The 27,952-nt window shown below is 47.5% G+C and overlaps 1 protein-coding gene across 11 annotated transcripts in view; it reads left to right on the plus strand.

Annotated features, from left to right (window-relative positions):
* The window catches only part of Kdm2b (lysine demethylase 2B), a 119,445-nt gene extending 91,679 nt beyond the window's left edge, over nucleotides 1–27,766 (plus strand). For 5 of the 11 annotated variants that reach the window (XM_050146366.1, XM_050146358.1, XM_050146360.1 and 2 more), the window contains 7 exons: nucleotides 18,244–18,468; nucleotides 24,462–24,605; nucleotides 25,395–25,481; nucleotides 25,645–25,917; nucleotides 26,127–26,240; nucleotides 26,845–26,883; nucleotides 27,065–27,766. In XM_050146366.1, coding sequence (XP_050002323.1) covers nucleotides 18,244–18,468; nucleotides 24,462–24,605; nucleotides 25,395–25,481; nucleotides 25,645–25,917; nucleotides 26,127–26,240; nucleotides 26,845–26,883; nucleotides 27,065–27,748 — 1,566 coding nt within the window. In that variant the 3' untranslated portion in view covers nucleotides 27,749–27,766. The remainder of the gene's footprint in view (nucleotides 1–18,243; nucleotides 18,469–24,461; nucleotides 24,606–25,394; nucleotides 25,482–25,644; nucleotides 25,918–26,126; nucleotides 26,241–26,844; nucleotides 26,884–27,064) is intronic. The other 6 variants (XM_050146359.1, XM_050146361.1, XM_050146362.1 and 3 more) reach the window with 5 other exon arrangements.
* Nucleotides 27,767–27,952: the final 186 nt, after the last annotated feature.

Below are 27,952 nucleotides of genomic sequence, written 5' to 3' on the forward strand. Positions count from 1 at the left end.
ACCAAAAAAAAAAAAAAAAAAAAAAAAAAAGAAAAGAAAACTAAACAAAGTGGGGGGTGTCGGCCTTCAAGCCTACAGCCTGAATTTGATCCCGGTGCTTCAGTTCCACCCTGTAGAAGAACCTTACCCCAACAGTCTGCCCTATTACCTCCTCCAAGGGTGCACAGTTGAAGGTTCATGACCCCATACCACACATTAGTAAAGTGTAACAAAAATTTCAAAGAGAGCAAGTGTAAGATCAGCCTGAACTAAAGTAGCAAGTTCCAGGGCACCCTGAGCTATAGAGTGAAACCCTGTTTCTAAAAGGAAGAAAAGTAACTTCAAATTTCATATATGTATTTTGCCTGCCTGTCTGTTGGTGTACAGTGTGCATTCCCCGTGCCTGTGGAGGCCGGAAGAGGAGCATTGGATTCCCTGGAATAATCCCCATTACAGGCGCTTTTGAGAGATGCCATATGGGACTCATGTGTTTCATAAGAGCAGCCAGTGTTCTTTTTGTTTTGTTTGTTTTTTGAGACAGGGTTTTTCTGTTTATCTTTGGCTGTCCTGGAACTCGCTTTGTAGATCAGGCTGACCTCGAACTCCCAGGGATTCACCTGCCTCAACCCAGCACTTGGGATTAAAGGTGTGTGTGAGCCACTACATCTGGTTCACCTGGTGCCCTTAACCACTGAACCATCTCTCCAGCCCCCAAAAGTGACTTTTAAAGTCAGGACCAGTTTTTGATTGGGATAGATGATGGGAAACCATCTCTTAGGTGCTAGTCATCCATTAAATTAAATTAATTTTTTAAACATATTTTTTTTTTTTTTTTTTTTTTTTTGGTTTTTCGAGACAGGGTTTCTCTGTGGCTTTGGAGCCTGTCCTGGAACTAGCTCTGTAGACCAGGCTGGCCTCGAACTCCCAGAGATCCGCCTGCTTCTGCCTCCCAAGTGCTGGGATTAAAGGCGTGCACCACCACCACCCGGCCCATTAGTAATTTCTTTAACTGAAATTACTGCAGCCTTGATTTGTCAAAATGATGATCTTCTAACCAGTTTTGCCAGGTAATCCTAGACTCCTATTTGGTATGTGACAAGATTCATAAATATCTTTTATTCCCCTTAAATATTAAGAATGACTCTCAGATACTTTTTGCTAGGCAGGCATGGTGCTACAAGCCTGTAATTCTGGTACTGGGATAGCTCAGGCAAGAGGATCATTTGTTTGAGGCTAGCCTAGGTAACATAGCAAACCATTTTGCTTTTACCACTTAGCGAGGCAAGGATTATTGCAGAGAGGCAAATGGTGTAAAAAATAGTAAAATGAGTGAAGCATACGTTCTTTATTGCTGCTGGACATTAATGCCACCGTGCATCAGGATGACCCCTGAGGACAAGCTCTGTCTTTTCTGTTTGTCCTATCAGGCCTGTGCACAGTGGTGTTCATTGGCTTAGGAGGCTATCAGCAACTCAGTGCCATTGGCCCCCCAAAGACTCCGTACTCTTTTCCTGTACTGGGTTTGTGAAAAATATTCCTAAGCTTTAGCTGTGGCCTTTGGGATACAGACACAAAGAAAGGGGCCACAAAGAAAGGGGCCTTACACCGGGGAGGACTGTTTCTCCCTTAGATGTTACCAGAGTCCTGGTGAAAAGTGGATACATCCCCAGTCTCTGTCCATTTCCAGAAGTGGGCAAGTTGAGGATGAGAATGGAAATGGGGCTCGCAGTATGGCGAGTGTCTGAATACTTAGTTAGCGGGAGTGAGACCCTGGGTTCTATCTTGGAGAATAATGACCATGTAACGAAAGAGGGGCACTCTGGATTGTTCATCTATCTATCTATCTATCTATCTATCTATCTATCTATCTATCTATCTATCTATCTATTGCTGTTTGCTCCTTTAATTCATTAGTAAACAAACCCATTAATATTAGTTGAAGTTGAGGTTGGAGAGATGGCTCAGTGGTTACGAGCACTGGCTACTGTTCCAGAGGTCCTGAGTTTAATTCCCAGCACCCACATGGCGGCTCACGACCATCTACAATGGAATCTGATGCCTTCTTCCGGCACACAGGTGAACGTGCAGAGCACTCACTCATAAAATTAAATAAACTTTTAAAAAATTTAAAAAACATTAGTTGAAGTTGTAAGTAAGTCTTTGAGCCTTAAGACTGTATAAAAGGAAGCTGGGGGGGGGGGCGCTGAAGAGATGGCTCAGTGGTTAAGAGCACTGACTGCTCTTCCAGATGACCCAGGTTTAATTCCCAGCACCCACATAGCAGCTCACAACTTTCTATAACTCTAGTTCTAGGGGACCTGACACCTTCACACAGACATACATGCAGCCAAAACACCAATGCACATAAAATAAATAAAAATAAATAAGTTATTTTAAAAAAGGAAGCAAGGACTGTTAAAGAAAACCCTGTCTTGAAAAACCAAAATGGATGAATGAATGAATGAATGAATGAGAGATGAGACTTTGGTTTATAGTGCTGGGAGTAGATGGAAAGACTAAGACTGGAGGGACCAGGGTACAGCTCCTTCATAGAGTGTGTGCTTAGCTATTGTGCACGAACCAAGCCACATAAAATACAGTAAAATGACAGACTGGGCCCGTAAGAAGAGCACTGTGCATTTAAAGCTCTGTGATCTCAGAAATGTCTACCAGCAGGATGGCTGGGCTGAGCCATGTGAGGTCGGTGCAGGTGACATTCCATCACTATCCCTGTTTTTGTTACTGTTGTGTCTTGGGACAGGATTGCATGTAACCCAGGCTGGCCTGGAACTCTCTAGATAGTTTGTATGGCCCCAGATGCTCTCAGTCCTCCTTCCTCAGCCTCCCAGGTGATGGGGCTGTTGGTATAAATTACCATCTTCTCCTTCCACCGTTTACTATTTTAATCATTTTTTTAAATTTCTAATTTCTTTTTATTTGAGACAAGTCTCACTATATAGCTCTGGCTGGCCTAAAATGTTAGGTGGACCAGACTGATGTAAAACTCACAGAAATCCACCTGCCTCTGCCTGCAGTGCTAGGATTAAAAGCATGATCAACAGTTGATATGAGTTCTTGCTAATTTGTTCAGGTTTTCCTTGAAGGTAGCCGAGGCTGACCTTGAGTTTGTCATCCTCCTGACTCTGCCTCCCAAGTGGCTGGGATTCTAGGCATATATCAGCAAGCTCAATTTAAATGATATATTCTATACACACATTTCTGTAGCTTGCTCTATAAAGAACAGTTACAAATCTTAGATGTGCAGGTCCTGCCTTTGCATTGTATTCTAGGTTGTAGGTATATTGTCATTTGTCTATGGCCGCCTCCCCTTTTGATGTTTCTTCTTCTCTTTTTATTTTAGCACATTGCCTTTTCCCCCACCCCGGGATGAGTCTAAATCTGGGCAGACCCAAGGAACATTCCTGAGGTCTCAAGATCTGATAATTCCAATAGGATGATAGGATATATAGTGACACCCAAAGAAACAGAGAGAAAGGGAGTGGCTCCTCTGACCTGGGAGGACTTGGTGTCCAGGTGTTTTTTTTTTTTTTTTTCTTTTCTTTTCTTTTTCCCCTCATGACATGGTGAAAGCTCTGGCTCCTCCTGACTCAGGGCAAGCATCAAATGGCTGGGTGGCATCAGCTTTGAGAACTTTCGAAGACCAGATCTGGCTATGTGGAGCAAGGAGAGTGTTCAGTTCTTCAGGGTCAAGTAAGGAACGGCCAAAGCCCAGTGGAAGCAATACAGTTTAAGACAGCAATTCTGCTGGGTAAGGGATGTCATCATGTCTACAGTCTACAGTCTGGAACCCTATCAACACAGAACAGATGTTGGATTATTGCACCAGTTAGTGAAAGGAAGCTTGGTTGAGAGAGATAGAAGAAGCCCTTGAACTACCAGGAGAGGCTCTCCTGAGAGGCTTGGATTGTGGCTGGCAGGTCCTTCTGTTTAGAAGCTAGCCCAGCCCAGGAATTACCTGAATTTGGTCTCCCCTGGTAAGATCAGACATCAGGACGGCTTTGTTGACTACACCTGCCCTCCTCAGTGTTGCATGTAACCTCAGAGTTCACAATTTATAAAAATCTAGCAGGATTGGGTTGCATTGATGACCCTGGAATTCTTGAACTTTAGAGGCTGAGGTAGCAGGATTGTTGTGAGTTTGAGACCAACCTGGGCTAAGTTGCAAGTGCTTGTACAAGCCAAGGTCACGTAAAAAAGGGCTTCATCTCACAACAAAACCAATCTAGTAAGAGTGTTTTTTTTTTTTTTCCTCAGTATGTCAGTTGGATCATGACAAACCAGTCTTTTTGTTTGTGTTTGAGACAGGACCTTACTATGTAGTCCTAACTGGGCTGGCCTCAAACTCACAAGAGTTCCTCCTCTGCCTCCTGAGTGCTAAACTGAAAGACATGGCCACCAAAACTGGCCAAATGAAAACGAGTTTGTTGTGGCTTTTGCCTCTTCTTCCTTGGCCCAGGATCAAGTTGGAATGAAATCCTTTCTCTTCCTAGCAGAATCTCACCTCAGCTTCTTTAGCTACGCCTTGGGGCACAACTTGTGGGACAGTGAACAGTGCCTATTGGGTGGCCTTAAATGAGATCGTGATCTTAGCACGCTCAGCCCAGCCCTCTAGTGGGGACTTTCTCCAGGTGATGTTAGTTTAGATAAGGGATTCCCCAACCCTCACTGGGCTCCCGTGTACTTCCCTGCCAAGGCCCCTTCAGGCTCTGAACCAGTGTGATGAAAGGAATGATTTTGGTGTTGCCTGCAGCTCTGTGGTCAGCCCCCTTTCCTTTCCCTTTCTCTTTGTTGAGCCATGGTTAGAGAACTCTGTTGTTTTACTGAGAGCCCTCATAGGAAATCAACCCGAAGACAGTTCTATTAAATGGACTTAACAGAGACCTGTGAGGAGGGGGGAAATCCCATTGCTAGGCTACTCCTGATGTGTTATGCAGTGTGGCTGTCTCTGACCTTGCAGATATGACCAGTGGCTGAGAAGGTTGGGCTCGTGCATCCTGGACAAGCACACTGTGCCACTCAAGTGCTCCCCAGACCCATAGTTACCATCCTTCCCCCGAACCCTTCTAATTTCTCTACCCAGCTTCTTCCTGGGTGGAGCATTTCCTAAGAGCTCGTACATGGGCAGCTTTGTGGGTGGAGGGAAGTGTGCGTGGGGGGGGTCACTTTTTGCATTTTTTTGTAACCTTGGACTGTGAAAAATACAAAACGGAAGAGGAAACTAAGTGAAGATGTGTTCAGTAAAGAGCAAGTCAGCTGGGAGTTTTTCCGTAGTGTCGGTGGGTGTATGAATTTCAGAGACTATTGAAAGCCATAGAGTGAAAGTGACATCCCACTTATCTACTCCTGCCGACTCCGCTAGGAGCCTCGTGAGTTTTAATTTATAAGGTCTCCACCACACATCCTGCCTTCATGGACAGCCCAGGCCATAACAAACTTGCCTGTCCCTCCTGTGGATATTCTGGCCTAGATGAGAGTAAGCAGTTGGATGCCCATGGCATTTTGGTCATCTGACTTTGCTGATATTGGATATTCTTGAGAAAGCCTCTCGGTAAATCCTTCCTGTTTTATAGATGGGGCGACAGCAAGTCCAGGTGTCCGTAGTGCCATCTTGAATGGGTGTGTGGCGTGTGCATCACACTGTCCGGCTAAGTTATCCTCTGTGCTGGTTTGTGTTCCAGTAATTTTGGTGCCTGTAATAACATTGGTCATCTGATCTAAAAGTCACTAACGGATCTTTCAGGGGAAGAGTTGTTGACATAAGTGCCGGTAGACTTTCTGTTGGAATGAGATTTTCTGCCGTGTTGGACGAATCCTTCACCGGCCAATCTTCCTGGCTAGTCTCGTCCGATTACTGAGCTCAGAGAACTGCAATAGCACCTGTAACCTCTCTGAGGTCAGGTTCCTGGCACTGGAGTGGTGCTTCCCTTCAAGAGGCTGGCGTGCCCACCTCAGGGCCGATTCCGGGGCATTCTCTGATAGCTCTTAGTCAGGTGGCCGGAGCCTGCACCACCTCAGATTTGACGCTGACTTTCAACCTGAAAAGGCAAACGGAAGAGCAGAGAGGACAGCGTCTAGGCTGCGGCTCCTCCAGCGACCAGGGAGCTGGCCCCAGCTCTCCCCGAGCCCGGCAGGCCTGCAGGCTCTGGGTAGGGGGCCTCTGCGACTCCCGGGCATCAGATCTCGATCTCCGAGCGAGCTCGGGTAGATCTGCTGCAGGAGACCTGGGGACCCGTGCCTGGCGTCGCACGTAGGGCGGGCCCCGGGGGCCGGTGCACCCGGTGCACCGGGACTCAGAGACACCCCTGCGGACCACACAAAAGACCCCACCCCAGGCTGGCTGTGCATTTCCTGTGGCAGCTGCGGCGGAGGCGCCCTGCGAGCCACCTCTGTGCTTCCCGCAGCGCACGGACCCGGCCGGGCGGGGCGCTGGGCACGCCCCCACGCAGCCCGAGTCCCCGCGCTACGCGCCCCGCGGCAGCCCTCCGCGGGCCCGCCCCCGTGTCACCACAGGCCGGGCTCCCTTTGTGTGCGGGCCGAGCGCCGCGGCCGCGCCATTGGCCCGCCCGCCCGGGGGGCCAGCCCCTTCCTGGCTCGCCTCATGCATATGCATGAGCACCGGCCCCGCCCCGCCCCCTCCCGCGCGGGCGTGCGAGGCGCGCGGCGGCTGTGGCTCCCTCGCCGCGCGGGAGCCCGAGCGCTAGCCAGGGCGAGCCGAGCCTGCTCCCTGCGGGCGGCGGCGGCGCTCCAGCCATGTCAGCGCGCTCGAGTCTGGGCCCACCATGAGCCATGGCCATGTCCGTGAGCGCCGAGGACGACGACTATGAATCGGAGCCCGACCAGGTCGGCGGCCCGGGGTGGGGCTGAGGGAGGGACCCGCGGCGCGACCCGGCGAGCTCCTGCCTGACGCGCTGAGGCGGCTGAGGCGGCCGCGACGCCGCGCTGAGGAGAAAGTTTGGCGGCCGCGGCCGGTGGGCCCGGGGCGGGCGCGGGCAGGGGGCGTGTGCGGCGGGACGCGGCGCCGCGGACAATGTGGGCCTGCGGGCCTGGCCGTCGGGTGGCGCGGGCCCGGGCCCCGCGGGTGAGTTGCGGGGCGCGCCGCGCCCTCCTCGGCTCGGCAACCCGCGGCCCACGCGCTTGCGGGGCTCCTCGGGCCCCGCGGCGCCGGCGCCCCGCCGCCTCCCGCGGTCGAAGTTGCACCGGGACCGGCGTCCTCGGGGCCGGAGGACGCCCGCGGCCCGTGGGCCGACGGCCCGAGCTTTTGTCTGGTCGCCGCGCGCTCGCCCGCCGTGGGCAGCCGAGACAGGAAGGGGTGCGAGCCGTGGCAGGCGCGGGCCATCCGGAACCCGGCGGGCGAGAGCTCTCGGCCTCGGCGGCCGGCCGCGCAGCAGCCCCTCTCCCCGAGCGGAGGGAGCGGGGAGAATTGTGCGTGGAAAACAAAGCTCGGGGCGTGTGGACCGCGAAGATTCGCCCCAAGGCTCGCGTTGAGCACAGCGGGGAAGAAAGTTGAAGTGCTGCTGCTCTCAGCCCGAGCCCAGAGCCGCCGTGCGAACGAGATAGCGTCTGCAGCAGCCGGGCCGCCAGGTAGACATGTCCACGGACGCGGGACCGGGTGGGTCACCTTATCCCGCGGGCTCCGCGGGCCCCGGGGAGCCAGGTGCCTGTTTCTAGCGCTGCTCGCCTCTCCTCGGTGCGGTGAGGATGTTCAAGCGAACATATCGGACCCCCCCCTCCCCCCACACACACACCCGGAGGAAGTAAGCAGAAGGGCTCCCTTGAGTCGCCCCGAGCCTGCCGGTCCGCAGTTTCCTTTAGCAGGGCTCAGTGTTGGGTTTCCTGGTCCTGCTGCCCGCTCCTCGGCGTGCCCACCCTCCGGGCTTCTTGGCCGGATGAACCCCGGGCACACTCGAGAGGGTTGGGTCTGGAGGTCTGGCCCTCCTGTCCCTCGGGCAGCGCTCCCTGCGTGTGGAAGGCTCTCAGGATCATGGTCCATCGTCCCTGCCTCGACTCATGGTTCAGTTCAGGTCTGCCAAGAGTTTACGGTTACCATGGCACCAGAACATCATCGTATCCGATGGTGTCTTCGCGGCTTTGGTCCATCTGGGTTGGGTTCCTGTTAGCTGCTGTGGCCCAGGGTCCTTGACAGGATAAGAAGTGTTTGCTTCGTTCCTGGGACAGCGGCTCACGCCTTATGGTTGCAGTGCTCTCCAGGGCGGCCCCTAACTTGGAGCAGTTCTTCTGCCTCGGCCTCCCGAGTTCTGAGTCAGCACAGCCAGCTTGTCTCAGGGCTGAAGAGCACATTTTGAGGCGCTGCCCTTTCTGGGGGACACTGCTGTTAGGAAGGGGCCTAGTCTTGTAGCCAGGTAGTGTTTCCTCTTTGCATGGGCCAAGCTGGGGACAGCCCTTCTGGAGCAGTTAGCGAGAGAAGCTCTCTGCGGGCTTCCATTAGTGCAGATTTCCCCTTTCATATTTACTAGGCAGACAACATTCTAAGCCGAGCCTTCCAGCAGCCGTGGTTTTCTCGCAGCCCTTACAGAGTTGCTGTCAGCCCAGACACTGCATTTTGCAGGTACTTCAGGCTGTGGCTCAGTCCACTTTGCCCTCCTTACCCTCACATTTTTTCATCACTTTTGTCCCCGCTGGGATTTTTGTTTGTTTAATTTTGGTTTTTCAAACAGGGTTTCCTCTGTGTAGCCCTGGCTGGTCTGGAACTTGCTCTGTAGACCAGCCTGGCCTTGAACTTACAGAGATCTGCCCACCTCTGCCTCCCAAGTGCTGGGAGTCCAGGTGTGTGCCACTACTACCCGGCTTCAAAGGTTTTTTTTTGTTTTTGGCATCAGCATCTCCTCTTAATAGATCCCAGGTTCTTGAACTTTTTATTCTCCTGCTTAAGTCTCCTGAGTACTGAAATTATGCCAGTAAACTTGGCATTAATAGTTTCTCGTTTTGTTTTGGTTTTTGGTTTTTTTTGAGACAGGGTTTCTCTGTGGCTTTGGAGCCTGTCCTGGAACTAGCTCTGTAGACGAGGCTGGTCTCGAACTCCCAGAGATCCTCCTGCCTCTGCCTCCCGAGTGCTGGGATTAAAGGCGTGCGCTACCATCGCCCGGCAACATTATAGTTTCTTAAACTGAAATTTTTTTAAGAAAAATTATTTATTGTGTGTGCATGCATGTTTGTATATGCATATGTTCATATGCCATGACATTCTTGGGTGTGTGTGTGTGTAGAGTTCAGAGGACAAACTGTGGGATTTTTTTTCCCTTCTTCCATATGGGCCCTAGGGATCAAGCCCAGGTCACTAGGCTTAGCAAGCACCTTCACTCATTGAGCCATCTTGCTAGCCCTTAAATAGTGAAATTTCAGTCTTTTTCTGTTTTTCTCTTCAACTCTCTGCCTCCCCTTCCCACCTTTTTTTCTCGTCCTCCAATTCTACTGGTAGCCAGGAATGCCCTTGAGGTTCCTCTCAGTTCACCTCCCAAATGTTTGTTTATTTTTCTTTTTTTCTTTTCTTTTTTTTTTTTTTTTTTTTGGTTTTTAGAGACAGGGTTTCTCTGTGGTTTTGGAGTGGAGCCTGTCCTGGAACTAGTTCTGTAGACCAGGCTGGTCTCGAACTTACAGAGATCCACCTGCCTCTGCCTCCCAAGTGCTGGGATTAAAGGCATGCGCCACCACCGCCCTGCCCAAATGTTTAATTTATAGGAGTGGGCTACTACACCTTACCCAGCTCATAGATATAAGGGAAAATTTGGCAACTTTGTAATTATGTTTGTTTTTCTAGGGCAAGTTCTTAACTTCCTCAGGTTCTCCAGAGGTCCCTCTATCCCCTGGGTGTTTTTATCTTCTTCCTTCTTACCCTCAGTACATAAACAAACCCAGAACCTTCCTTAAGGCCTGCAGGTATGATGTGTCCCAGGACTCACAACACTGGTCATACCTATTTGTGTGTGTGTGTGTGTGTGTGTGTGTGTGTGTGTGTGTGTGTGTGCATGTCTATTATGCTTGAGGAATTTGATGTCAGCTTGGCTGTGTTGTACAGGGGGATAACGTTGGTGGGAAGCTTAGACCTGTCCTCCTAACCCAGCTTTGGGAATTGAACTCAGGTTCTTGGACTTAGTGGGCAGGTTCTCTACCATTGAGCTACCCAGTCTTCCCTTTAAAAAATATGTCTGTTCTGTGTGTACATACATATATGGCCATACTTTCCATGTGCAAGGAGTGGGTTCTATTGGGATCAAACTAAGAATATCAGGCATGGTGGCAGGTGTTCGCCATTCCTCTACTTTTTAAATCTTTTTTTTTTTTTTAAGATTTATTTACAGTGTTCTGCCTCGATATAACCTGCATGCCATGAGAGGAAGCCAGATCTATCTCATTATAGATGGTTGTGAGCCACCACGTGGTTGCTGGGAATTGAACTCAGGACCTCTGGAAGAGCAGCCAGTGCTCTTAACCTCTGAGCCATCTCTCCAGCTCCTTCCTCTACTTTTATTTCACTTTTCTTTATTATTCCTTTTTCCTTTCCTTTTTTTCTTTTTATTTTTTCTTTTTTCTTTTTTCTTTTCCTTTCCAAACAGGGTTTTTCTGTGTAACAGTACTAGCTGTCCCGGAACTCCCTCTATAGACCAGGCTGGCCTCAAAACTCAGATCGCCTGCCTCTGCCTCCTGAGTGCTGGGATTAAAGGCGTGTGCCACCACTGAACAGTTTACTGTTTTCTTTTTACTTTTTGAGACAATCTCACTGAGTTTCTCAGGTTGGCCTTCAACTTACTCTGTTTGATCTTCCTACCTCAGCCTTCCAAGTAGCTGTGAGCCCACCAGACCTGTAAAGCTGTCTTAATTGTAGAAACATTTAACTACATTTTATTGTGTCTCCTGACTTGACTACCTTTTTTTTCACCCCCTCTTTCAAGGCTTTGGTTTGTTCCCTAGGTCCTGCAAATTGTCTCTGTAACTCTGACTGTCTTGGAACTTATTCTAGACTCAGATCAGCTTGCCTCTGCCTCCTGTATGCAGATCAAAGGCGTGCGCCACTGCTGCCCATTAAAAAAAATTTTTTTTTAAGTGCATTGGTGTTTTGCCTGCATGTATGTCTTTATGAGGGTGTCAGGTGCCCTGGAACTGGAGTTATAGACAGTTGTGAACTACCATGTAGGTACTGGAAATTGAATCCAGCTCCATCTTCCCACTGTAGAAACTCTTGACCATTTATTTCTTGAGACTTCCCTGGCTCTCGATGAGAGCAATTTTCTCCTGCTTTTCCTGTCATCCTAGCATTCCTGGAGGGATCAGTCTTGGTTGGGGTCACTTTAATATTTTAAGCTTTAGGATTGCTATTAAAGGCTTTTCCTTCTGGCTGCCCTCTCAACCTCACCATCGCTGATGCAATCCCTGGTACAACTTTAGCCCTTACATGATGTTGGTTCCTGATGTGTATCTTTGCTTTGGTTTGTTCCCTAGGTCCTGCAAATTGTTTCCTCCACTTCTTTGACTTCCTTGCTCTGCCTGTTGCTAAGGCCAGACAGAAATTCACCCTGCCTGCACTCCTATATTCTACCCATTACCAGGATCCCGAATTGTCCCCTGCTGTTATCATGTGCTGATTTTATTCATACCCTCAAATTTTGTCTTGCTTACTGCCCATGAAATCTCATTCCCTATATTATTGCCAGAGCACAGTCCTGCTGCCCTTGTGTGTGAAGTCCTATAAGTACAGGGTGTGTTTCCTAACCGTGGCCTAGGAGGCCTTGCAGATTAGGTTCCTTCTACCTCGGAGCTCCTTTCCAGAAGTTTTGCTGAGCTTTCTGTAGTTCTTGAATGTATCATGTATTTTCACATCTCTTTTTTTCCTTCCTTCTGCCTAGACTGTCTACTCCCTAACCCCATCCTCAGCACTGTCCTGTGGAGTCTTCTTCTCCCTCTACTGCCGTTGGAATCACGTTTGCTTTGGTCTTGGTTGGTCTTTCTGGCCTGCATTTTCTGGAATATGAGACATCTCTTCTGGGTTTGCATACCAGAATCTAGGCTTTAGAGCTACTTCTTAGGCTCATAGCTTAGTTTTCTCATTTATCAGCACTATGTCAGTGGGCAGATTACTTAACTGCACTGTCTAGAGTTTGCTTATTTGTAAACGGACACAATTCTTACTTTATAATAAGCTATTGATACAAATATATTAAAAAGTGACTAGCACTTCAGAGTTAGCTTGTAGTATCATCATGTTAATTTACGTGGTTTCTGTATTTCTCCCTTCTAGACTGTAATGTCTAGCTTACTCATCTCAGTAGTCCCAGAATTTAGCATTGAATCTGGTTCATAATTTACAGCCAGAAAACACTTGGGTGGGTGGATGAGTGGGTGAATATGTGAATGAGGGGGTTAATGAATGAATCCCCAGAGCACATGGCAGACTCTTAATGCTAGTGATGCTGAGCATCTTGTCCTTGTTTGTTGGTCATTTGTGTGTTTTATATTTTTTAAGAGATAGCTATTAAAATTGTTTTGCCTGCACATGTGTCTGTTCACTGTGTACATGCAATGCCCATAGAGGCCAGAAGAGGGCATCAAATTCCCTGGAACTAGAGTTACAGGTGATTAAGTCACTTGTGGGTACAGAGAATTGAACCCAACTCCTGGAAGAGCAGGCAGTGCTCTTAACCACTGAGTTACCTCTCTAGCTCTCTTTTGGCCCAGATTTAAGTTGACACTTTTGTCTTTTTTGGTTTTTGGTTTTTCGAGACAAGGTTTCTCTGTGGCTTTGGAGCCTGTCCTGGAACTCGCTCTGTAGACCAGGCTGGTCTCAAACTCACAGAGATCCGCCTGCCTCTGCCTCCTGAGTGCTGGGATTAAAGGCGTGCACCACCATCGCCCGGCCACTTTTGTGTTTTTATCATTGACTTGTTAAGAATTCTTTATTCTGTATCCTAGCCGCTCCTTTTTTTAAAAAAAAAATATTTATTTATTCATTATTTATAGAATATTCTGTCTGTGTGTATGTCTGCAGGCTAGAAGAGGGCACCAGACCTCATTACAGATGGTTGTGAGCCACGATGTGGTTGCTGGGAATTGAACTCAGGACCTTTGGATGAGCAGGCAATGCTCTTAACCACTGAGCCATCTCTCCAGTAGCACCCCCCCCTTTTGTTTTTGTTTTTTTCTCTGTAACTTTGGTGCCTGTCCTGGAACTAGCTCTTGTAGACCAGGCTGGTCTCAGACTCAGAGATCTGCCTGCCTCTGCCTCCTGAGTGCTGGGGGGTTAAAGGTGTGCGCTACACTACCCATCTATATCCTAGCCCTTTACTGCTTAGATGACATGCAGATTTTTCTAGTTTTTTTTTTTTTTTTTTTTTTTTTTTTTTTTTGAAACACCTGTGCATTCTTTTTAATTCTATGCTTAGGGTTCTGATCCATTTGGAGTTATCTTTTGTATGTAGTGTGAGGTAGGGTCCTGTCTTCATTCTTTTTTTTTTTTTTTCCTTCTTTTTGGTTTTTCGAGACAGGGTTTCTCTGTGGCTTTGGAGCCTGCCCTGGAACTAGCTCTGTAGACCAGGCTGGTCTCGAACTCACAGAGATTCACCTGCCTCTGCCTCCTGAGTGCTGGGATTAAAGGCGTGCGCCGCCATCGCCAGGCTTTAAATATTTATTTTATTATGTATACAATGTTCTGTCTGTATGCCTGCAGGCCAAAAGAGGGCACCAGACCCCATTACAGATGGTTGTGAGCCACCATGTGGTTGCTGGGAATTGAACTCAGGACCTTTGGAAGAGCAGGCAATGCTCTTAACCTCTGAGCCATCTCTCCAGCCCCAACTGAATTTTTTTTTTTTTTTTTGGTACCCTTGTTGAAAACCATTTGGTTAAAAAAAAAAAAAGAATTCATTTCTAGACCCTTAGTTCCTTCCCATAATCTGTAGTTCTTGTACCAGCATTGCACTTTATTATTGACTGCCCTTTTGTAATAAGTTTTGGAACCACAAACTCCAAAACCTTCCATTTTATTGTTGTTTCTTCCTACTTCTCCTTTTCTTTTTCTTTTCTTTTTTTTTTTTTTTGGTTCTGAGGATCAAACTCGAGTCTTCTGCATGCTAAGCATACAGCTGAGTTCTTAGCTTTGACTTTCATCATTTAAAAAAAAAAACATTTGTGTGTATGTGTGTCACATAGATGTGCTATTAGTGAGATTCCACCCATGAACTTTCTAGAAGATGAACCTAGTAGATACTCATTAAATATTTAGAATAACATAACATTTCCTGTATGGTAGTGGTGGGACACCTTTAATCCCAACACTCAAGAGGAAGAGGCAGGCAGATTGCTACAAGTTTGAGGCCTGCCAGGGCTGCATAGTGAGACATCTCTTTTTTTTTTTTTTTAAATTTATCTCCTTTTTAAGGGAGATGCTTTTGAATTGGTCTTGGGGAAAGAACCCTTTAAAGTATATATGTTCTAGTTTTTATAACCTTTTGTTTGTTTGATTGGTTGGTTGGTTGGTTGGTTTGTTTAGAGACAGAGTTTCTTTGTGTAGCCTTGGCTGTCCCGGAACTTTAGCTCTGTAGACCAGGTTAGCCTTGAACTCATGGAGATCATGCTTATCCTCCCAGGAGTGCTGGGACTGGACTAAAAGTTTGCACCACTACCACCCAGCTATAAATGCTCCCCCTTTTTTTCTCTTTTAATGAATTAAAAATGTGGGTCTTGGGCTGATTACATCAACAAGTAGAGCTGGGAATGTCGTTCAGTTTCTAGAGTGCTTACCTAGCATGCACTGAGCCCTAGGCTCCATCCCCAGCCCTGCATACGCCAGAGATGGTGGTACATGCCTGTAATCTCAGTACTCAAGAGGTGAAGGCAAGAGGATCAGGGGTTTAAAGTCACCCTTGGCTACCTGATAATTCAGGGCCAGCCTGGGAATTTAAATAAAAAGATCAGTAAATGATCTTGAAGCTGGCATGCTCCATGTGGAATAAAGGATAGTGTGGAGTTCAGAGCTGGTGTTGAAAGCTTTGGGGACTACACATGGCAAAATGAGGTGACTTTGGCTAATTCATCTTCCTTTTTTGTCTTCACACTTGTCTAGAATCTGCTCCTGTGGGGGTTTTCTGCTTGGTTCTTCAGAGTTCTAGTTGGATGTTTTGTTTGTTCCTCTTTCTTTTGAGACAGTGCCTCTCTGTATGACCCTGTCTCGGGGACTTTCTTTGTAGACTAGGCTGGACTTACTAGAGTGCTGAGGTGAAAGGTATGCACCACTGTGCCTAGGTCTAGTTGGGTTTTGTTGTTGTTTTGGTTTGGTTTGATTTTTCAAGACAAACTTTCTCTGTTTAGCAGTCCTGGCTGTCTGGAACTCCATAGACTATGCCGTCCTCACTGAGATCCACCTGCCTCTGCCTACTGAGTGCTAAGATTAAAGGTGTGCACCACCACAACGGGTATTTCCTTTTAACATGCCAGCTGGTAACCATAGCCAAGGCCTTTCTCTAGCTAGATTTACAGAGAGGTCCTGGGAAACAATTTCTTTGAAGGTTTCTGTCATTTGCTCTGTCATTTTTCAGGATGTCTCTGCTAGTTAGGTCTAGGTCGATTCACTTTGTTGAGGTAGGAAATAATGCTTTGGAAAGTAAGGGAACGTAAGCCCCTCTGGCCTTTGGCATTCAACATAACTTAAGACTGAATTTCTTTAGTTTTGTTTTGTTTTCATAAAAGAGACCAGTCTGTAGAATTTCCTATAACAAAATAAGCCCTCCTCCTTGGTTTTTCCCTTGGAGTTGGATGGCGTGCTACCCCTCTCTATACCTAACCTGAGGCTCCCAGTGACTCATGTCACTGCCATGTTTGTCAGAGTTTGATGAGTGAGCTGTGAGGACACTGGCCCCTGGTAGAAGGTAGGTACAGTGTGCTGTAAGAAGACACCCTCTGGGCTCTACTTTTGACAGCATTGCTGGTTTTTAGGTAGCTCTCTTGTTGCTGTTTGGGCAGTTGCTGAGTTTTCAGAACTCAGGCCCATAGTCTCTGTGTGCCATTCTCAAATTCACAAACACTTGATTGTGATATACTTACTTGATTGCAGACCTAACTTGGCTTGACATATGCAGTATAAAGGTTGTTGTGTTCCATTAAGGATAGTAGAACTGGTCTTAAGTGTGTTTGGGGGAAGCCCAGACTCACTTTAAGGAAAAGGAGGGTCTGTGGAAGTCTCTGCTACTTGAAGGAAGAGTGACTAGTGGGTGGGTAGCCCTCTAGACTGGGTCCTGCTCATCCTTGTTCCTCCTATCATAGGGGGGAGATGAGGATGCATGGGCCAGAAACCCTGTGAGAGCAAACTGGTGTTGAGAGCAGATAGAGTGGGAGTGTCACAGACCTTTTCTCTTAGCACTTGAGCCTGTGGAGGCGTGACAACTAATTTGAATGTTACAGATGGCTAGGAAAGTATGCTTGAGAGAAGATCGTAACATATGATGTGGCTGTGTTCATGGAGAAAGGAAGACTTCTTTTCTTTCTAATGTGGGCAGGCACCCTAGAAAGCCCCTGAGGTCAGAGGTCCCTGGAAGCTGGCAAGCTGCACAGTAACGACTCTGGAGGCCTGTGGATTAGGATTATTAGCAAACTATCAAAGTTTACTGAGACTAAGCAGTTGCCTAAAAAGTGACTTTAAACAGTAGGTGGCAGTTAAGCTAGTGCCCTCCCTAGCAGAGGGACTAAACTTGTCTCGGTAAACTCATGCTCCAAAAGATTCTAATGCTGTGACCCTTTAGTACAGTTCCTCATGTTGTGGTGACCCCCAACCATAAAATTATTTTTGTAGCTACTTCATAACTAATTCTGTTACTGTTATGGATCATAATGTAAAGATCTGTATTTTCCGATGATCTTAGGCAACCCTTATAAAAGGGTTGTTCGGCCCCTAGGTTAGAACCACTGCTTTAGACAGTAAGTACACTCTCTTACATGATGTCCTTCCTGTCTCAGAGCCTTGGTGCACAGTGGCCCCAGTAGTTGTCGTTTTTCCCCCCTTCGGAGATAGGGTTTCTCTGTAGCTTTGGAGCCTGTCCTGGAACTAGCTCTTGTAGACCAGGCTGGCCTTGAACTCAGAGAGATCTGCCTGTCTCTGCCCCCAAGTGCTGGGATTAAAGGTGTGTGCCACCACTGCCCAGCAAACTTTTCTACGTAGGTCTTTAATGTTTTTTTTTTTTTTGTGTGTGTGTGGGTTTTTTTTTGGGGGGGGGTTGGTGCTTTTTTTTTTTTTTTTTTGAGACAGGGCCTCTCCCAGTAGTTGTCTTGTCAGTTCCACCATGCATCCTAGATTTGCAGGAGGCTCTAGGGTTGGGGACTAGAGGCAAGAACTATAGCTGTTGAGTGGTGCTTTATTTTTATTTGATCTATTTTTTCCAGTCAAAAGGAAGAATACACTTGAAGCCCAGTTAGGAAGGGCCTCTGAAGTTATAGGGTCCTCTTCAGGGTGCTGCCCAATTCTCCTTGCGTGTCTGAGTGGCAGGGAATCTATGTAATGGCCATATAGTGTTGCATGGGATCCCTGTGATGTCAGCTCTTCTGTGCCTTGTTTCAGAGCTTGAGATAAACACTCTCATGAGTGCTGGGCCCCTGAGCTTCCCCCAAAAGTGAATTGGTCCTATGTAATGTGTTTCTGATGTTCTGGTGTTCTGGCACAGGTATCAGAAGCAGACAGTGGCCTAGTGTGCCCCCTTTCTCAGGGAGTGTCACTTAACTGTGGGCAGGAGGATGTTAGAGCAGCCATCAGGGTCTAAAAGGTCTGAGGCCAAGGCAGCTGCCAGCACAGCTGGGATGTTTTCTATAGTAGTTAAGTTTCCCTAAAGCTGTGCTAGTAGAGGGCTTAAAACTGTAGGCTTCATAGTTTTGGAGAACAGAAGTCCAAGATCAAATTTTCTCCAGAGGTTCAAGTTGAGAATCCTTCCTTGCATCTGGCATCTGATGTTGGTCTGTAGTCTTTGGATGCCAGTCAGGCGGCACTTTCCCGGTGTCTCCATATGTGTTCCTACTGTACATGTCTGCCTATGTCCAAGTTTCCCCCTTTCAAAAAGTTACCTGTCATAAAATTTGAGCTTACTTGACTTGCTCTCCTTTAACCTAGTTGTCCTGAATCCCATCTCTGCGGTACCAAGATTGCCAGCTTAAGCATCTCTTGCTTGGGTATGCAGCTCAACCTGAAGCTCTCTCCTAGGTGCTTGACTATTCCTGAAGCCTCCTATTTCATTTGTTCCATCTATTCTCCACCAGAACCGGGTGGTGGGTCGGCCTAAAGGCAAGTTGGGCCCAGCCTCAGCGGTGAAGTTGGCTGCCAACCGAACAACAGCAGGAGCTCGCAGGCGCCGGACGCGATGCCGCAAGTGCGAGGCCTGCCTGCGGACGGAGTGCGGAGAGTGTCACTTTTGCAAGGACATGAAGAAATTCGGAGGCCCCGGGCGCATGAAGCAGAGCTGCATCATGCGGCAGTGCATCGCGGTGAGTGCATGGGATGCATGGGTAGGGGCTCTTGCAGGATGCTGGGCTTCCCTGTGTAGTGAGGAGGCAAGCAGGCTTGCTTTTCGTCTAGCCCGGCTCCCACACGGCTAGCTTAGCCCCGGAAAAAATAACATAGAAACTGTATTCTTTTAAACACTGCTTGGCCCATTAGTTTCAGCCTCTTATTGGCTAATTCTCACATCTTGCTTTAAGCCATATTTAGTAATCTGTGTAGCACCGCGAGGTGGTGGCTTACTGGGGAAAGATTCAGCATGTCTGACCTGGCGGCTGCCTCCATGGCATCTGCCTCACTGCCTTCTTCCTCCCAGCATTCTGTTCTGTCTACTCTGCCCACCTAATTTTCTGCCCTATTAAAAGGCCAAGGCTGTCTCTTTATTAACCAATGAAAGTAACACATAGACAGAAAACCCTCCTCCATCATCTCTGCTTCATGCTTGCTGGTCTGTCTTGCCCTAAAGGAGCTCCTTGTGGGATATAAGGGGTTTTAGGTGATGCTCTTCTCAGCTACCCTTGGTTGTACCGGGGTAGGGTAGCCTTGCCATGTGTCAGGCTCCTGTTTGTCAACTGGTGAAATGGCTGAGTACTTTATTAAAGAGGTCTGGGGAGCCTGTCTTGACATAAATCCTGTTGCCAGCGTTTATGGTACATACAGTTCGGGAGGTCGGTTTTGTCCAAGAGGAGGAGGAATGAGACATGGCATGGGGATCCTGGCCCATGGAGAACTTGGCCAGCCTCTCATACATCTCACACTTCTTTGGCAACCTGACACAGTCCTAGAGTTCAATTTTAGTTCCCTCCACCACACACTCTCAGAATTTGCCTTCCCTGAGCGCCACTCCCTGGGGGCCCAGTGGTCTTCCTCCCGCCCCATTAAAAAGCTAGCTTAGCTGGAGTAACCAGATTCCTCAACCCTGGTGAACTGGTCCCTAAGACCAGCATGATATTAGGTTAGTGAGCGTTTTCTCCCTGAATGCTGCTGCTCCCACTCCCAGGTCCTGGGCACCTTCCCCTTTTCCCTACGCTCCCACTGGCATATGAGCACACTTCCTAAAAACCACAACATTTTCAGTTTCTAAGAGTTGCACCACTGTAGATAGCATGTGTGTGTGAACGTGGACAGTGTCATTTTATGAGTAGTTTATTTTACTTAGAATAATATGCTCAAAGATAGAGTTGTCATGCATGACAGAATTGTTTTAATTTAAAAGTTTTGTATGTTTGAGCCAGGTGATGGTGGCACACATCTAGCACCAAGAAGCAGAGAGGCAGGTGGATCTCTGAGGTTGAGGACAGCCTGGTTTACAGAGTGAGTTCTAGGATAGGCTCCAAAGCTACACAGAGAAACCCTGTCTTGACCCCACTCCCCCCCCCCAAAAAAAAAGAAAATTTGTATGTCTGTTTATTGTGCCGTGTGTTGCTTTGTAGCTCTACTGGCATCAAACTCTGACAGTCCTCTTGCACCAGCCTCCCACATGCTGGGATGGGTGTGTGCTACCACACCTGGCTCAGAAATTTGTTAATGTTGAGTAATAATGGATTTATGCATGATTATATTAGATGTATATCATACCTTTTTCGATTTTTCTTTTCTGAGTGTGACTATATGAGTTGTTTCTACCTCTTGCCTCTTGTGAATAACATTGCAATAAACATGAATACTTTTTTTTTGTTTTTTTGTTTTTTTCCTCGAGACAGGGTTTCTCTGTGATTTTGGAGCCTGTCCTGGAACTAGCTCTTGTAGACCAGGCTGGTCTCGATCCACCTGCCTCTGCCTCCCGAGGGCTGGGATTAAAGGCGTGCGCCACCACCGCCCGGCTGAATACTTTTTTAAAAATATTTATTTATTTATTTATTATGTAATACAATATTCTGTCTGTGTGTATGCCTGCAGGCTAAATGTGGGTCCCAGACCCCATTATAGGTGGTTGCTGGGAATTGAACTCAGGACCTTTGGAAGAGCAGGCAATGCTCTTAACCTCTGAGCCATCTCTCCAGCCCCAAACATGAATACTTTGAACACCTTTTCTGTCCTCTGGGCAGAAGTGGAACTGTTGGATCATAATTCTGTTTTTATTCTTTGAGTAATTTCCACAGTGGTGATACAATTTCACATTGCACGAGAAGTACAGAGATTCCATTTCTCTACATCTTAGGCCATATTATTTTCTTGCTTTAATAGTATTTCCCCTAATAATGATTGATGTTGAACACCTTTTTTATTTTATTTGTTTATTAATTATGTATACAATATTCTGTCTGTGTGTGTGCCTGCAGGCCAGAAAAGGGCACCAGACCCCATTACAGATGGTTGTGAGCCACCATGTGGTTGCTGGGAATTGAACTCAGGACCCATGGAAGAGCAGGCAATGCTCTTAACCTCTGAGCCATCTCTCCAGCCCCCTGTTGAACACCTTTTTATGTACACATTAGCCATTTGTTTTGTTTTTTTTTAATATTTATTTATTTATTATGTATAAAATATTCTGTCTGTGTGTATGCCTGAAGGCCAGAAGAGGGCACCAGACCCCCTTACAGATGGTTGTGAGCCACCATGTGGTTGCTGGGAATTGAACTCAGCAGGACCTTTGGAAAAGCAGGCAATGCTCTTAACCACTCATCTCTCCAGCCCCACATTAGCCATTTGTATATCTTCTTTCAAGACCTTTGCCCATCTTTAAGTTAATTTTTTTTTTGGTCTTTTCATGAGTTGTAGAAGTTCTTTATATATTCTGCATATTATTCCTCAAAATCAAATGCAAGTTCTTTTGTTGTTGTTGTTTGTTTTAGATTTATTTACTTTTGTCTCGTATGCATGACTCTTGCCAGCATGTATATACACCATATGCATGCATTGTGTAGTGTTTATACTGTGTGTATGTGTGTGTCTGTGCACCACTGTATATGCTTGATGAAAGAAGTATCAGGTCCCCTGGGACTGGAGTTACAGGCAGTTGTGAACCACCAAATAAACAGGTGCCAGGAACTGAACCTGTATCATACCTTTAATTAATCTTAGCACTCAGGAGACAGGCAGATCTTTTGAGTTCCAGGCCAGCCAGGTCTACTTAGAGTTCCAGGCCAGTCAGAACTATATAGAGACACCCTTCTTAGGGGGTGTGGGGAGGAAGCCTTTGTGAAATAACAGAAGGTTGTGGAATGAGGAGATGTTGGCCGCCTTGGTATTTGGGAAAACAAATAAAAACAAAAACCAAAAAACAGCTCGCTGAAACCCAAGGAAATGTGTTCCAGCATTATCTGAAGCAGCAAAGGCTGGTTTTTGGAGGACAAGAAAAGGCAGAAAGGACCCTGATGAGGTGAACAAGGTCAGGGAAACTGCACAGGAAACTGTCAACCTTGGAGGGGGTTAGGGCACCATCTAAAACAAGGAGTTCAGCCATGTATGTCATCAGTAGAATAGGGGATGTCTTGGTGGAAACAGCCCATGGAAGCAAAAGGAAGGTCTGAGGGTAAAGACTGATTCTGAGGCACCAGAGGCGAAGCGACTTGCATGGAGATGAGCTTGGGAAGCAGCAGTGTCTGTGTGAGAAGCCACATAGAGACAGGGAGCCTAAGGAGGTAGACTTTATACATCAAGAGAAGAAGGGCTGGAAAAGGGGGCAAGCATATGGATCACAGGCAGTTAAAGGGGAAGGGTTAAAGGAAGGCTAACCCTCAGAGGTTTGAGGCAGGAGGAGAAGTGTGAAGCCAGCCTGTTCTGAATTCAGCAGTTGCCAAATCAGTCTGGACTATAGAATGCAGTGTCTTTGGGGAGAAAATGGTACTTCCCGTGTGTACTGGGCATTAATTAGCACAAAAAGACTGAAGATCTATTTGCCTTGGCCCCTGATCTCACTTTGTATCATCATGTATAATAGCAATTCTCAAATCATATGATCTTAAGAAATTATAAAGACCCCAGAAAACTATTGCTTATCTGCTATTTGTTTACTAGTATTATATTGGAAAATACAATTGCGAAATAATAAATGTTTTAAGTTCATTTTAAATTAAGCATATTCACAAATGACACGTTTTTATGAGAGCTACTTCTATTTTCAAAAATAAAATAATTAGGGAAAAGAATGACACTATTGGGCTGGAGAGATGGCTCAGTGGTTAAGAGCATTGCCTGCTCTTCCAAAGGTCCTGAGTTCAATTCCCAGCAACCACATGGTGGCTTACAACCATCTGTAAAAGAGGTCTGGTGTCCTCTTCTGGCCTTCAGGCATACACACAGACAGCACATTGTATACATAATAAATAAATAAATATTAAAAAAAAAAAAAGAATGACACTATTGCATGTTTCTATACATCTCTTGTATCTGGCTCATTGTGGCTTTTATTTTCATATCTGCTTCTTCTATATACCACCTGTTATATTTTCTTTTGGGTGGAGGATTAAGAAAATTCAGCCTCCAACAGGTAGTTGAACAAGGGAGGAACATAACTTCAAGCCTTCAGAATCCCATAGGTGGCACCTTTTATTTATTGTTTAGTTTGTTTATTTATTTATTTATTTTTTTTTTGAGACAGGGTTTCTTTGTATAGCCTTGGCTGTCCTGGAATTAGCTCTGATCTCGAACTCACAGCAAACTTCCTGCCTCTGCTTCCTCAGTGTTGGGACTAAAGGCATGGGCCCCTACTACCCTTCGGCAGCTTCTTTAAGTTAATTGCAAAATGGAATCTGAAACTGTATCAGTCAGATTTTTATACTGTTACACAAAAAGTTGTCTTGCCCTCATTCCGCAGTTATGTTGTAACATTACACACTGTCTTTTGAGGCCGAGTTTCCCAAGGATTGCAGCATACTCTGAACATACACAAATGAATCACATTTGATAGTAAATGTTGCCATCATTCTGATAAGAAAACCTGTTCTTGGCCATGGAACAAGGTGAAGGAAAACCTCATTTGTTTTTAGATTCTTGAATTTTGTCATTTGTCCCAATTGACAGTTTGTTTTCTTTTTGTAAATGACAGGATTATGTAGGTCTTTAAGAAAATGTAACAGCAGCTAATGGTTTTTCTACTTTTTAAAATAAAAATTATGTTCTAAGGCAGACATGGTAGCTCACACCAGTCATCCCAGTAAAGGGGAGGATGAAGCAGGTAGGTCATAAGTTTCCAGTTAGCCTGGGCTGCAGGGTAACTCTAGATAGTGAAAACCCTGACGATAGATGGATGGATGGATGGATGCGTGGGTGGATGAACAAAATGATGTTCTGTGGAGAACTTGGTCAGTTGAGCTCACACATTAGTCACATGTACGTTTCCTGTAATAACAGTCCCTCAGCATGGGGAAGTACTTTGTGCATACTTCCTGTGTGAAAAGGATGTGTGTTCAAGGGTTGAGGTTTTCATGAAGTTAATAATCAAAGGCATGAAGTGGAATTGGTGATCTTCAAGTGTGCATGTGGTCCTGAGTGACTGGTTGCCTGGATGACAGGATCTGGCCTCTAGTCCTGAGGACTCCCAACAGTTTCACCCACTCATGCTTTTGAACCATTACTTCAGAAGGTAAAGCATGTCTTGCCCTTATTCAAGATAGGTATGACCCCACATTCCCCTTTTGAGGTCTTGGAAACAGAGGCATGTGGATTATGCCCTGATACCAATGGTAAGATGAACTTCAGCCCCTCTGTGGACATACTTCTTTCTGATCTTTTCCAAGTGGGAAGCCTTGTCTGACACTTAAATTTGTGTATATAAACAGAATGTGTTCTTCATGTTGTCTGTCTGCTTCCACCAAAAGATCAGGGTGCCAGAGATTTTGATCTGTCTTGTTTTTTGTAATATTCTTAGTTCTTGTAGATTACCTGGCACATAGAGGTACTAATAATATGTAAACAGGTAAATAAATTCGCTTGGATCAGCTTTCTGATTCATGAAAGGCCTAGGAGAACTTTTGCCTAGTCTCCACTAGGGTCTGTCTTCACTCCCTGCTGACTTCAGTGTTTCTTGGGTCCTCAGCCAGTGCTGCCCCACACTGCTGTGTGCCTTGTGTGTGGCGAGGCAGGGAAGGAGGACACAGTGGAAGAGGAAGAAGGCAAGTTTAACCTCATGCTTATGGAGTGCTCCATCTGCAATGAGATCATCCACCCTGGATGCCTTAAGGTAAGCTCTAAGGGCCCTGAACACCCCCTGCCCTCTCCCCATGCTTTAGGGCCCAATGGTTATGATGTGGCAGCTAGATGCCCTCCCTAGAGACTGCTGCTTAGGTCGTGAGGATATACAGGTGTCATGCTGAATTCCTAGAAGACCCTCACTTCTAGGGCATTCTGTGTTAGGTGATAAGTCCAGGACAGGAAGAGTTTCGGGCAGTATCCTAAGTGAATAAATTCAATTTATTCAGAATAACCAGTACCTCAGAACTCCAGCAGGATCCAAAGTATCTCAGCAGATAGAAATTAAGGATCCTGACTTCTGTCTTTTGAGAGAAAAGGGCCTGAGCCAAGGAGGCCAGGTGGTGTGGTTTCTCACCTGTGCCTCTGCACCAGGAACCGGTTCCTGTGACAGGACTGCCTTCTGGGTGACCTTTGTGCCTGCCTGGCTCAGGCGGCTGGTTCCACCTTGGAAAGGAAGAAACCACTCCATGCTGGTACATGTCTCTATCCCAGAATGCATCCATATCTGTGGGCTGTAAGGGATGAGGGCCTTTGTTTTTGGCCCTTATTCCCTCATCACACCTACCTGATAGCTTTGGAAGCCAGCCTCTCCTGGTAGTTACTGCTTCTCTTTTTCTCCTGTGCTCAGCAAAAGTAAATAACACAATCACATGGTAGAGCCTTTCTTTTGGCTAGACACAAGATCGGGGAGGGGTGTGAATGCTGAGGCAGACCTTGTATCCTTGTGGACCCTCTTGGCACTGTTCCCTGCCTACTGAGTCTTATTCTGTCCTTTCAGATTAAGGAGTCAGAGGGTGTGGTCAACGATGAGCTTCCCAATTGCTGGGAGTGTCCGAAGTGTAATCACGCTGGCAAGACCGGGAAAGTGAGTGCGGACTCCAAGTCCCTGGTTGGGTCGGGTTGGCAGAAAGGGACGGGCTGGGCCTTGCCAGGCCTATCCCCAGTTGTCAGTCAGGTGGGGTGCGGTGGGCTGCGAGAGGAAGAGCAAGTTCAAAGATATACAGTTGGATTGTTGTTCTCTCTTTTTGGCCTACAACAAGCAAAAGCGTGGCCCTGGCTTTAAGTATGCCTCCAACCTGCCTGGCTCCTTGCTCAAGGAGCAGAAGATGAACCGGGACAACAAGGAAGGGCAGGAGCCTGCCAAGCGGAGGAGTGAGTGTGAAGAGGCTCCCCGACGCAGATCAGATGAGCACCCTAAAAAGGTGCCTGCAGATAGCATCCTACGCCGAAAGTCTGATGATGTGCACCTAAGAAGGAAACGGAAATATGAGAAGCCCCAAGAGCTGAGTGGACGCAAGCGAGTACGAACTGGGAAGCCCTGGGCAGCAGCAGAAGGGTGGTGTGGCTGTTCTTGAGTATGGGGTGGAGGGGGGAGGACCAGGGAAGGTTAATGGGTAGAACTCGGGATCCTGGCCTCTTAAGAGCTGCCCTAAGCAGGTCACCCAAATCCTGAGAGCCTGGCCCAAAAGAAAGAAACAAGCAAAGTCACTCCTCTTCCCACCCCCTTTAGGCCTCGACGCTTCAAACGTCCCCCGGTTCTTCCTCTCACCTCTCGCCGAGGCCCCCTCTAGGCAGCAGTCTCAGCCCTTGGTGGAGATCCAGTCTCACTTACTTCCAGCAGCAGGTGCTCCCACGCCCCGCCCTCCCGAGGCCCTGGGGACTTGCAAGTCCAGGCTGTTCTCCTCTCCACCCCTCAGAACCCCTGGTCCATTGCTACAGATGCTCCTGTGGCCTGGGCTCAAATCGGCAGTGGGCCAGCTCTGTGAGGTTGAGAAGTCTCTGGTTGGGGAAGCTGCAGCTGGGAAGATCCTGGTGACCCTGCTCTGCTAATGGGCCTTGCCTTTAGTAGCCACAAGGTGGTGTCTGGAGAAGCTCCTGGCAGGGCTTGGCCAGGGATGCCTCCTGCCTGCTCTCCAGCTGCCCTCGGCTTCCTTAGTAGTAGCTGCTGTTAATGAGCAACTGCTGTCTCTGGTCTGTCTCAGGTGGGAGGTCAGTTGGGTGGGAGCAGTTGACTGTCCTCCTTCATTTCTACTATTCTCTGGGAAGTCAGCAGGCAGAACTATCTATGCTGTCTGTTAGTAAGATATGAAGGACATGGCTTTGTGGGGAAGATGTCCTAGCCCTTGCTGAAGAGACCGGGCTCACAGTGTGGTGGGGTATAAAGGGGATGATGTTCCTCCAGTCCAGGAGCAAGGAGCAAACTCTGTATCCTTTCTTCCTTATGGCAGCTAAAACCTGGCAAAGAAGATAAGCTTTTCAGGAAAAAGGTACCATCTTCCCCCTCCCTCATGAACCTGCAGACCACTTTTCAGCTTTCAGAGCTGTAGGCAACACCCCAATGGCCCTTGTGTATCCCATGATTAAGTTGAAAAGTCTGGGGTGGGCGCTATCTCAAACTTCATGGGTTATCACAGGCCACCCATCCTTACCCTTCCCTCTCTCCTGCAGCGGCGGTCCTGGAAGAACGCTGAGGATCGGTTGGCACTGGCCAACAAACCCCTTCGGCGCTTCAAGCAGGAACCAGAGGACGATCTGCCTGAGGCACCTCCTAAGGCCCGGGAGAGTGACCAGTCACGATCCAGCTCACCCACCGCTGGACCCAGCACTGAAGGGGCTGAAGGCCCAGAAGAGAAGAAAAAGGTGAAGATGCGCCGGAAACGGCGGCTTCCCAACAAGGAGCTGAGCAAAGAGCTAAGCAAGGAGCTCAATCACGAGATCCAAAAGACAGAGAGTACCTTGGCCCACGAGACCCACCAGCCCATCAAGTCAGAGCCCGAAAGTGAGAACGAGGAGCCAAAGAGGCCCCTAAGCCACTGCGAGCGCCCCCACCGCTTCAGCAAGGGGCTCAACGGCACCCCTCGGGAGCTACGGCACCCACTGGGACCTGGCCTTCGCAGCCCACCTCGTGTTACGTCCCGGCCCCCACCCTCTGCGTCCCCACCTAAGTGCATCCAGATGGAGCGTCATGTGATCCGGCCGCCACCCATCAGCCCTCCACCTGACTCGCTGCCCCTTGACGATGGAGCAGCCCATGTCATGCACAGGGAGGAGTGGATGGCAGTCTTCAGCTACCTCAGCCACCAAGACCTGTGTGTCTGCATGCGGGTCTGCAGAACCTGGAACCGCTGGTGAGGGACAGCCCTGTGTAGGTGGGGCTTACGTTGTGGTTCAGGATAGTCCATGGCAGCATATATTGCTTGAGTTGCTTCTAGAGATTAGTTAGTTTCCTATTAAAGATGTAGTCTCAGGAAGGGAGGTACCCATTTGCTTTGCTTTTCTTCTTCTTCTTTTTTTTTTTTTTTTTTTTTTTTTTGTTTTTTTTTTTTTTTTTTTTTT

This window comes from Alexandromys fortis, unplaced genomic scaffold (assembly GCF_014885135.2).
Source record: "Alexandromys fortis isolate MF-2015 unplaced genomic scaffold, M_Fortis_MF-2015_v1.1 scaffold_56, whole genome shotgun sequence".
Lineage (NCBI taxonomy): Eukaryota > Metazoa > Chordata > Mammalia > Rodentia > Cricetidae > Alexandromys > Alexandromys fortis.